Below are 12,376 nucleotides of genomic sequence, written 5' to 3'. Positions count from 1 at the left end.
CACCATATTGATAAATCGAAAGATAAAATACATATGATTATCTCAGTTGAGGCAGATAAAGCCTTTGACAAAATTCAACCCCTATTTAAGACAAAAACTCTCCAGAAAGCAGGCATAGAAGGAACATGCCTCAACATACTAAAAGCTGTATATGACAAACCCAGAGCAAACATTATCCTCAATGGTGAAAAATTGAAAGCATTTCCTCTAAAATCAATACAAGACAAGGGTGCCCACTCTCGTCACTACTATTCAACACAGTTTTGGAAGTCCTAGTCACAGCAATCAGAAAAGAAAAAGAAATAAAAGGAATCCAGGTTGAAAAAGGAAAAGTAAAACTCTCAGTTTACAGATGGCATGATCCTCTACATAGAAAACCCTAAAGACACCACCAGAAAATTGCTAGAGCTTATCAATGAATATAATAAAGTTTCAGGATATAAAATTATTACACACAAATCCCTTGTATCCCTATACACAAACAAAGAGAAAATATAAAGATAAATTAAGGTAACAATCCCTTTGACCATTGCAATGAAAAGAATAAAATAGGAATAAATTTACCTAAAGAAACAAAAGACCCATACATAGAAAACTATAAAACGCTGATGAAAAACATCAAACATGACACAAATAGATGGAGAAATATACCATGTTCATGGATTGGAAGAATCAATATAGTGAAAATGAGTATAGTACCCAAAGCAATCTTTAGATTCAGTGCAAGCCCTATCAAGTTACCAGAAGTATTTTTCACAGAACTAGAACAAATAATTTCAAAATTTGTATGTAAACAAATACACAGAAAAACTTGAGATTGCGACAGCAACCATGTCTGGTCGTGGGAAGGGTGGCAAAGGCCTGGGCAAGGGGGGTGCTAAGCGCCATCGCAAAGTCTTGCGGGACAACATTCAGGGTATTACTAAGCCAGCTATCCAGCGTCTGGCTCGTCGTGGAGGCGTCAAACATATTTCTGGTCTTATCTACGAAGAGACTCGTGGGGTGCTGAAAGTGTTTCTGGAAAATGTGATCCGGGACGCGGTCACCTATACGGAGCACGCTAAGCGCAAGACTGTTACCGCCATGGATGTGGTCTACGTGCTCAAACGTCAGGGCCGTACCCTTTACGGTTTTGGTGGTTGAGCAAAGCATCTAGCTTGAAACCTTTAGAAAAACTAAAGGCCCTTTTCAGGGCCGCGAAAAAAAAAAAAAAAAAAAAACTTGAATAGCCAAAGCAATCTTAAGAAAGAAGAATGGAATTGGAGGAACTTCACTCTATACTACAAAGCTACAATCATCAAGACAATATGGTACTGGCATAAGACAGAAATATGGATAAATCAAACAAAATAGAAAGCCCAGAGAAAAGTCCAAACAACTATGGACACCTTATCTTTGACAAAGGAGGCAAAAATGAAAAATGGAGAAATGACAATCTCTTTAAAAAGTGGTGCTGGGAAAACTGGTCAACCACATGTTAAAAAAAAAAAAAAATTAGAACACTTTCTAACACCATACATGAAAATAAACTCAAAATGGAGTAAAGATCTAAATGCAAGACCAGAAAATATAAAAATCTTAGAGGAAAATATAGGCAGAACGCTCTCTGACATAAATCACAGCAAGATTCTCTATGACCCACCTCCCAGATTAATAGAAATAAAAACAAAGTCAAATAAGTGAGACCTAATTAAACTTAAATGATTTTGGAGAATGAAGAAAATTATAAGCAAAATAAAAAGGCAGCTTTCAGAATGGGAGAAAATAATAGCAAATATAACATCTGACAAAGAATTAATCTCCAAAATATACAAGCCGCTCATGCAGCTCAGTATCAGAAAAATAAACAGTCCAATCAAAAAGTAGGCCAAAGTACTAAACAGTTTAGTTGAGTCGCTCAGTTTGTCTGACTCTTTGTGACCTAATGGACGGGAGCACACCAGGCCTCCCTGTCCATTTCCAACTTCCAGAGTTTACCCAAACTCATGTCCATTGAATTAATGATGCCATCCAACTATCTCATCTTCTGTTGTCCCCTTCTCCTGCTGCCCTCAATCTTTCCCAGCATCAGGGTCTTTTCAAATGAGTCAGCTCTTTGCATCAGATGGCCAAAGTATTGGAGTTTTAGCTTCAACATCAGTCTTTCCAATGAACACTCAGGACTAACCTCCTTTAGAATGGACTGGTTGCATCTCGTTGCAGTCCAAGGGACTCTCAAGAGTCTTCTCCAACACCACAGTTCAAAAGCATCAATTCTTCAGCACTCAGCTTTCTTTATAGTACAACTTTCATACCCATACCTGACTACTAGTAAAACCATAGCTTTAACTAGATGGACCTTTGTTGGCAAAGTAATGTCTCTACTTTTTAATATGCTGTCTATGTTGGTCATAACTTTTCTTTCAAGGAGCAAGCATCTTTTAATATCATAGCTGCAGCCACCATCTGCAGTGATTTTGGAGCCTAAACAGAGCATTTTGGAACATAAACAGACATTTCTCCACAGAAGACATAAAGATGGTTAGCAAACACATGATAAGATGCTCAACATCAGCCATTACCAAATAAATGCAAATCAAAACCACCATGAGGTACCATGTCATCCTGGTCACAATGGCTGCCACCAAAAGTTAGCAAGCAATAAATTCTGGATAGTGTTTGGAGAAAAGGTAACCCTTTCCCACTGTCTGTGGGAATGTGAATTTGTACAAGGAGTAAGGAGTACGTCAAGGCTGTATACTGTCACCCTGCTTATTTAACTGATATGCAGAGTACATCATGAGAAACGCTGGGCTGGAAGAAGCACAAGATGGAATCAAGATTGCCGGGAAATATCAATAACCTCAGATATGCAGATGACACCACCCTTATGGCAGAAAGTGAAGAGGAACTAAAAACCCTCTTGATGAAAGTGAAAGAGGAGAGTGAAAAAGTTGGCTTAAAGCTTAACATTCAGAAAACGAAGATCATGGCATCCGGTCTCCTCATTTCATGGGAAATAGATGGGGAAACAGTGGAAACAGTGTCAGACTTCATTTTTCTGGGCTCCAAAATCACTACAGATGGTGACTGCAGCCATGAAATTCCAGTGGTCCTGTATGGATGTGAGAGTTGGGCTGTGAAGAAAGCTAGCACCAAAGAATTGATGCTTTTGAACTGTGGTATTGGAGAAGACTCTTGAGAGTCCCTTGGACTGCAAGGAGATCCAACCAGTCCATTCTAAAGGAGATCAGCCTTGGGTGTTCTTTGGAAGGAATGATGCTAAAGCTGAAACTCAAGTACTTTGGTCACCTCATGTGAAGAGTTGACTCAGTGGAAAAGGTTATGATGCTGGGAGGGATTGGGGGCAGGAGGAAAAGGGGACGACAGAGGATGAGATGACTGGATGGCATCACTGACTCGATGGATGTGAGTTTGAGTGAACTCTGGGAGTTGGTGATGGACAGGGAGGCCTGGCGTGCTGCAATTCATGGGATCGCAAAGAGTTGGAAATGACTGAGCGACTGAACTGAACTGAACTGACTGACAGCCACTATGGGGAACAATGTGGAGATTCCTTAAAAACTGGAAACATAACTGCCATATGACCAGCAGTCCCACTGCTGGGCATATACACTGAGGAAACCGGAATTGAAAGAGACATACATATCCCAATCTTCACTGAAGCACTGTTTACAATAGCTAGGAGATGAAAGTAACCTAGATGTTCAATGGCAGACAAATGGATAAAGAAGTTTTGGTACATATACACAATGGGAAAACTGTTCAGCTATAAAAAGAACACATTTGAGTCAGTTCTAATGAGGTGGATGAAACTGTAGCCTATTATACTGAGTGAAGTCAGAAAGAGAACCATATAACACATATGTATGGACTTTAGAAAGATGGTAACAATGACCCTATATGCAATATAACAAAAGAGAAACAGATGTGAAAAACAGACTTTTGGACTATGCGGGAGAAGGTGAGGGTGGGATGATTTGAGGGAATAGCATTTAAACATGCATATTATCATATGTAAAATAGATGACCAGTGCAAGTTGAATACATGAAGCAGGGCAAACCCATTGCTCTGGGACAACCCAGAAGGATGGGGTGGGAAGGGAGGTGGGAAGGGGGTTCAGAATGGGGATCACATGTATGTCCATGGCTGATTCATATCAATATATGGCAAAAACACCACAATATTGTAAAGTAATTAGCCTCCAATCAAAGTAAATTAATTAATTTTTTTTAATGAAATATATTTCACTCAACCACCTGAGAAATGTTGCTGAGGAGGAGTGAAAGAGGCCAGTAGAGAAAAATGGAACAGGGCCACTGAGGGTGACAAGATGAGAGTAATACAACATGTGTGTATGCTTATCACAGTGATCTAGGAATGAAGGAAAGCTTCTGAACATGAGACTGTGCAATTGCTGAGGTATAGACTTAAAGAGCATTGACAAGGATGAGATTTAGTGTAGTTTAATTAGAGACACAGGAGAGAGGGCAATAACTGTGATTAAAGAGGTTGAGTGACAAACATGGTGAACGGTGATTTGTGGACGTGTTCTCCTAGATGTTTACATTCCTGGGGTCTGGGGTTAGAAAGAATGTACTTGGAGTTCATGTTGGAATGCAAATACTGGGTGTATGGGGCTTAGGAAAAGGAGCTTCAAGTTGTGCTTTAGAGGAGTTAGATAATGAGAGACTGCTAACTTTTGTGGTTACCACTTAAGTGAGCTATTTATATGAACTTTACAAATATTTCTTATGATATCTTTGCAGTTATATATTCTCTAAGTTTTTCATGAACAATTTACAACTGAACTAGCAGAGTAACAAAGGAGAAGGAAAGGATAATTTATTTTATTTTTTTATGTAAAGTATATTTTAAGATGCTTTCAATAACTTTTTTTTTCCCTTTGGTCTGAAATGAAGTCTAGATTATTGATATGGATTATAGATACTTTACTAGAACAAGTAAGATCTTATCAGAATTTTAGGAGACATTTGCATAATAGAGCTGATATATAAGCAATACTTTTTAAAAACGTCTGCATAAATTTTATAGAGAATTTAAGTACGTTTTACTACAGAATTGTTTTCTCTGGTAAACTTAATAGGGAGTGCCTGCAAATCAATTCTTATAAAGTAATGCCATGAGGTTTGTATATATCCTACCTGTTGCATAAATTAATTACACTATACTGGAAACAATATATTGATTTATTTTTCCATCAATATATCCTGAAGTCTCTTTGCATTTTGTAAGATGACAGTGCTGACCATAAACAAGGAGTATATTCCTTTCCTGATTACTTTATGCTCTAAATAGTATATTTTATTAAGCTTCTGGAGAGAAGATTACTTTTTAATATTACTCTTATAGCATGTATGTGTATTTTGAGTGGTATATTTTTTTCTCTTTAATAATACCTATTTACATTTGGCCATTTTGTGGTTTTCAATTGCTTTTGGTAATAAGGATTCACAGCAATATTTTTTTGATAATGAAGAGTCAAGCTGAAATTAAAGGCAGTCATGAATTAGAACTGAGAAAGTTAGTAGCCCTCCTATTGAGATGAGTATTAAAACTAATTTTCTTGCATTTCAAGATGTAATCATTCAGTCTACACAAAATTCAGTCTTTTCTCAATAATGAACTTATAAAATTTTATATTGGGGAGATGTAAACAATTTACCTATTTATCCTTATTTAGCAACAAGATATCTATTTTCAAAATTTATTCTTAGAAGATAAATTCATATGTTTTAAAAATCACATCTTATAAAGGTTGCCTGCTTCTTTCACTACCAATCAAAGCAGAAGGATGTAGCCTGGCCAAGTGAAGTAAACAACACAGACACACAGGAAGGGCAATGGTTTTGTAAGATGAGCAGCTTGCTTGGTGGACGTCTTATTCAACCATCCAGCATCCACAGAGATAAACACACTAGAGTCAGAAACACTATTAGGCAGTGTCAGTAAAGTCACATAGAATAATGCAGGTGGCCCACTGTCTCTGACATGGGTTCTGAGTTATGCTGGTTGTTTTCATTTACCACTATAAGCAATCTTCTGCTTTTTCCAGGATTTTGGGGAACACAAGGTTCTGGGTTAGAATCTAATACTGAAAGTGCACTCAAGATAGTTGGAAGGTAGAAAAGAAATACAAAGGACTATTCCTTGGAGACAGTCACAAGCAGCTATGTGAACAAATGTTCAGCTTACCAGAGCTTCAGAGTGAGTTTTTCAGAACCACTGGCTTCATTTCAAACACTGACATGAATAGCGAAAAGAAAAGTGGGGAGATCACCACTGACCCTTTCATTTGCAGAAACAAAATAGCCTGGGCATGAATCTCAAAAGGTCTTACTGATTTTCCACCAAATTATTGACTTACATAGTACATACATGTCTCTCTAATTAGAATTGCACTCATGGCAAAAAGTTTAATGACTGGTTACTCCATTCCACTGCTTTCTTCTACCTTTGGGGTATGAGTTGCAAACATCAGAAAAGTATCTAGCATTTCCTTCATTTGGTATGTGATGCAGCAGAGTAACTTCCCTCCCTTGATCAGCGACAATTCTCTCCTTTTGAACACCGAGAAGCACAGTCCCTGGAAAGCCCAGCTAGAAGTGAAAAGGGATTTGTCTTCTCACATTTGATTCTTCATAAAAATGATGTCCCTTATTAGAGCTGTCTGCAATCTTCGATGTGTTTAATGGGAGAGGAGAAACACATATTAGAATTTCTATTCAATAATATGTTGATTATTCTGAATTTCCATTTGTTCTATGTTTTATAATTAATATAATATTCTACTAGTATGTAACTTATAGAATGCAATATAAATATACATATATTATGAATGTAAGCCAATAAATTTTTGCTGCTATTAATCACAATTAATGGTATTTGAGGACAATGACTTAAATTGTGTCACATGTAGTCATCTGGAAAAAGAAAGGTACTGGTTTTAAAGTGTTTTATTCATATTTTTCCTTCCATAATTCAAAAAGGTTATGATTTAGGTGCTCTTTTATAATCAGAAAAAATGTGCCAAATTGACTTACTACAGAGCATCTATATTTTCAACACTGTTTGCAGGTGGTATAGTATATCTCTTCCAATTGAAGCATTTCAGAGCTAGTGCACAATCTTCCAACTTTCTTGTTTTCTGCTTTGAATGAAGTAGATTTTGTAAAGGTTTGGGAGTTAAAGAAAAACTTACAAAAACTGAGGAGTTGAATTTTGTTAAGGTGGTGATATTTCAAAAATTGTTGCCGGAGCATAACCTCGTCCAAACCGATTAATAGAAAATGCATCTAACAATAAAAATTCTGAAAAAATGTGAAAAAAGTATGAATATGTTTTGAATCATCCAGTTGGGAAGGACCTTTTAAGCATATCTGCTATAAAATAGTTTCCCTAGTAATTCATATATTGTTTTTAGTCACACTGAAAATGAAGGACCTAAATTTCCCAATGTTTCAGTGATTTTAGCAATCCATTCTATGCATTTAAATAAATAGAAATATATATTACACATAAAAATTAGTAGCCTAAGATTAACTCAAAAGATTATTTACGAACGGCAAATTTATGGAGTAATTATTTAAGTAAGCTTACTGTCCTCCACAAACGTTGGGCTGGAAGAAGCACAAGCTGGAATCAAGATTGCCAGGAGAAATATCAATAACCTCAGATATGCAGATGATATCACCCTTATGGCAGAAAGTGAGAACTCAAAAGCCTCTTGATGAAAGTGAAAGAGGAGAGTGAAAAAGTTGGCTTAAAGCTTAACATTCAGAAAACGAAGATCATGGCATCTGGTCTCCTCACTTCATGGTAAATAGATGGGGAAACAGTTGAAACAGTATCAGACTTTATATTTTTGGGCTCCAAAATCACTGTAGATGATGACTGCAGCCATGAAATTAAAAGATGCTTGCTCCTTGGAAGGAAAGTTATGGCCAACCTAGATAGCATATTGAAAAGCAGAGACATTACTTTGCCAACAAAGGTCCGTCTAATCAAGGCTATGGTTTTTCCAGTGATCATGTATGGATGTGCAAGTTGGACTGTGAAGAAAGCTGAGCGCTAAAAAATTGATGCTTTTGAACTGTGGTGTTGGAGAAGACTCTTGAGAGTCCCTTAGACTGCAAGGGGATCTAACCAGTCCATTCTGAAGGAGATCAGCCCTGGGATTTCTTTGGAAGGGATGATGCTAAAGATGAAACTACAGTATTTTGGGAACCTCATGCAAAGAGTTGACTCATTGGAAAAGACTCTGACAGAAGATGAGATGGCTGGATGGCATCACTGACTCGATGGACGTGAGTCTGAGTTAACTCCAGGAGTTGGTGATGGACAGGGAGGCCTGGCATGCTGTGATTCATGGGGTCGCAAAGAGTCAGACACGACTGAACTGAACTGATGTGTCTTTTTTGGTACCAGTAATATACAGTTTTTATGACTGTAGTTTTGTTGTATAGTCTGCAGCCAGGAAATGTGATACATTCAGCTTTGATCCTGTTTCTCAAGATTGCTTTGGCTACTTGGGGTCTTTTGTGGTTCCATATGAATTTTAGCTTTATTTGTCCTAGTTCAGTGAAAAATGCCATGGGTACTTTGGTGAGGAATTGATTAAATCAGCAATGTATTTGAGTAGTATGTATATTTTAACAATATTAATTATTCCCATCCATTAAATTTCCATTTATTTATTTCATATTCAATTTCCTTAATCAATTTTTTTCAGGGTATAGACCTTTCACTTAATTAAATATTTGTGCCTTTTATTTTTTTTGATGCCATTTTAAATGGTATAATTATCTTGCCTTTTCTTTCTGTTGTAGTTTGCTTTTAATGTACAGAAAATACTTTCTTACACCATATACAAAAGAAAACTCAAAATGCATTATAGACCTAAAACCAGAAACCATAAAACTCCTGAAAGAGAACCTACACAGAGTATTCTTTAACATAAGTTATAGCAAGACTTTTACTAGGATGTTTCTCCTAATGCAAGAGAAATAAAAACAAAAATAAGTGAATGTACCTAATTAAATTTAAATGGTTTTGCACAGCAAAGGAAATCACCAAGAAATGAAAAGACAATTTACTGAATGGAAAAACATATTTGCAAATAATATGAGTAATAGGGGTTAATCATCTAAAATATATAAAACACTCATATATCTCAATATCTTAAAAAAAACTGATTTAAAAAAATGACTAAATAGACGTTTTTCCACTGAAAACACAAATTTCAAACAGATGTGTGAAAAGATGTTCAAAATTCCTAAATACCAAGGAAATGCAAATCAAGCAATAATGAGATATCTCTTCACTCTTTACAGAATGGCTACTATCAAAAAGACAACAAATAAGCATTGGTAAGGATGTGGTAAAAGAGACAACCCTGGTTCACTTGTGGTGGGAATGAAAATTCGTATAGTCACTTTGGAAAAAAAGTATTAAAATTCATGAAAAAAAAATAAAAATAGAAGCGCCATATAAAATTTCACTTCTAGGTATTTTCCAAAGAAAACAAAAACATTAATTTGAAAATATATATAATCCTCTGTTCATTGCAGCATTGTTTACAATAGTCAAGATATGGAAGCAAAGTAAGTGTCTGTCAAAAGATGAGTGGATAAAGAAGATGTGTATACACAATGAAATACTACTCATCTATTATAAAGAATGAAATCTGGCCATCATAACATGGATGAAACTAGAAAGTATTACTCTTAGAAAAATATACCAAAGACAAATACTTGTATGTCACATATACATGGAATCTAAAAATTAAAGTGATGAGTAAACATAGCAAAACACATTAGATTTATAGATACAGTGAATAATCAGGTGATTTCCAGAGGGGATGAGTTGGGGAGGACTGAAATAGATGAGGGAGATTAAGAGATGCAAACTTTCTGTAACAAAATAAATGGGTCGCAGGAATGAAATATACAGTTTGGGGAAACATAGTCAATTATACTCTAATATCTTTGTATGGTGAGAGATGGTGACTGGACATGTCCTGGTGATTATTTTGTGATGTACAGAAATATCAGGTTACTGTGTTGTGCACTTGAAACCAGCATGGTGATGTAGATTGATTATATCTCAATAGAAAGAACTACTATGACTCAGCAAATCAACCTAAACTTAGGTGTCTAAAAACATTTATTTTCCCAGCTACATAAGGCCTATTTTGAATGAAAAGAAGCAATAGCATTTTTGATGTTCTGTACAATGAGTTGTAATTAAAATAAAATAAAACTATAAGCAAAGGCCATAAGCTGGACAGGGAAAGAATTAACACAGATCAGTACCAGGATGATTGCCTTGAAAATCAAAGAGTGGGGACAGATGGGATAGTTTACCGAATGAAAATCTGTGGGATTTAGAAATTAATAGGTTGTAGAGAAGAGGGAGTGGTAAACAATTACTCTGAGGTTTCAAATCTGTGATGTTATCTCTCCACATGAAGTGCTCAGCCATGTTTCTCTGAGACTAGCTGGTAACAATTTTTTATTATATTTCCCCAGATTTATTGAGTTGGGTGTTCAGTCAATCTGATCAATAGTCATAGGTGGAAACAATGTAAACCTGGGACCTTAGGAAGTCACATCTAAACATTCTATGTATGTGTAATGCCATGTGTGTGTGTGTGTGTGTGTGTGTGTGTGTGTGTTGTGAGAGAGAAGAAGAAAAAGGGAGTGAGCACAATAGTATCAGGTTGACCAAAAAGTTCATTTGGGTTCCTTGGTGGCTCAAATAGTAAAGAATCTGCCTGCCTTGCGGAATACCTGGGTTTGATCTCTGGATTGGGAAGATCCCCTGGAGGAGGACATGTACAAACTCACTCCAGTTTTCTTGCCTGGATAATTCCCATGGACAGGGGAGCCTGGTGGGCTACAGTTCATGAGGTTGCGAAGAATTGAACATGACTGAGTGACTAAGCACAGCACAACTCAGTAAAATGTTACTGAGGCTTAGTGAGGTCAGATGGGTTTCCTAATATCAGAGGGCCAGTATGTGAAGGCTCATTTTAAGTCAGTCTGACCTCAAGGCCTATAATAATGCCCCATAATGTCCTTCACTATCCAAACTTGGAGTGACTGGGAAGACTGGCTATGCAGACCACAGAACCTGGGATCATTAGGCCACGGGTCATTGTGCAAGTTAGAAGGAAGGGAGGGATCACCTGCAGGAAAAGCCCTACATTCAGATAGCTAAGGGACAGGATGAGATGGCTGGTGTTGGAAGAGGAGTGTGTTTAATTCATGATCTGTGCCTGGGACAACTGACCACTCCTTTATAACCTATATGCCGGTTGATCACTAAAAGGGATAAGTTCCCTGGATGGAATGAAAATGCTAGTTTATAAAACCTGTGTTCTAAAATAATTCTAAAATATTTCTTAAGGTAAGGTAAGGTAAGGTGAAGTTGCTCAGTCATGTCCGACTCTTAGCGACCCCATGGACTGTAGCCCACCAGGCTCCATGGGATTTTCCAGGCAAGAGCACTAGAGTGGGTTGCCATTTCCTTTTCCAGAGGATCTTCCCGATCCAGGGATTGAACCCAGGTCTCCCACATTGTAGGCAGGCGCTTTACCCTCTGAGCCACCAGGGAAGTCTAAAATATTTCTTATTATCTTTAAATACCTTTAAACGTTTCCCCAATCAACTTTATAAGACTTTATCCTTGATCTAGAATATAAGAGAAGGTACAAACTTCCAGTTATAAAATAATGTCATGGGAATGTAGTGTATCTCCTTGTTTGTGCCTGTGCTCAGTCATGTCCAACTCTTTGTGACGCCATGGACTGTAGCCCACCAGGCTCCTCTCTCCATGGAATTTTTCAGGCAAGAATACTGAAGTGGGTTGCCATTCCCTTTTTTAGGGGATCTTCCTGACCCAGAGATGGAACCAGCATCTCTTGCATCTCCTGCATTGACAGGAGGATTCTTTACCACTGAACCATCAAAGAGAGATCTTAAGAGGTCTCATCAAAAAGAAAAATTGTACTGTGAGTAATGATGAATGTTTGCTAGACTTATTGTGATCATTTAACAGTATGTACAAATACTGAATCATTATGTTCTCTTCCTGACATAATGCATAAGTCAATTATATCTCAACATTAAAAGGATGTATGTGTATATATATATACATACATAGAAATTGTATATATATATATATACAAATTACATATATATATATATATATATATATATATATATACATACATAAAAGAAATTCAGGCCCAGAAAAAGCAATCTAGACAAAGATAAATTAGATAGGCCATTCTACACAGACTGGCATGCTTGAAATACAGACAACTGTAGACTTTTATGAGCCAGAATGAAT

The 12,376-nt window shown here is 36.8% G+C and overlaps 1 protein-coding gene across 1 annotated transcript; it reads left to right on the top strand.

Moving 5' to 3' along the window:
* Nucleotides 1-831: 831 nt before the first annotated feature.
* Nucleotides 832-1,160, top strand: LOC102268935 (histone H4). The gene has a single exon (XM_005907746.3). It carries the CDS (start codon nt 832-834, stop codon nt 1,141-1,143), a length of 312 nt encoding a protein of 103 aa, XP_005907808.2. The 3' UTR covers nt 1,144-1,160.
* Nucleotides 1,161-12,376: the final 11,216 nt, after the last annotated feature.

Source organism: Bos mutus, chromosome 9 (genome assembly GCF_027580195.1).
Source record: "Bos mutus isolate GX-2022 chromosome 9, NWIPB_WYAK_1.1, whole genome shotgun sequence".
NCBI lineage: Eukaryota > Metazoa > Chordata > Mammalia > Artiodactyla > Bovidae > Bos > Bos mutus.
The sequence above is the reverse complement of the archived record's forward strand: the minus strand, read 5'-3'. Positions and strand labels throughout refer to the sequence as shown.

What these genes read in the sequence shown, in the direction of transcription:
- LOC102268935 (XM_005907746.3), top strand. Translation starts at nt 832, where the DNA reads ATGTCTGGTCGTGGGAAGGGTGGCAAAGGCCTGGGCAAGGGGGGTGCT.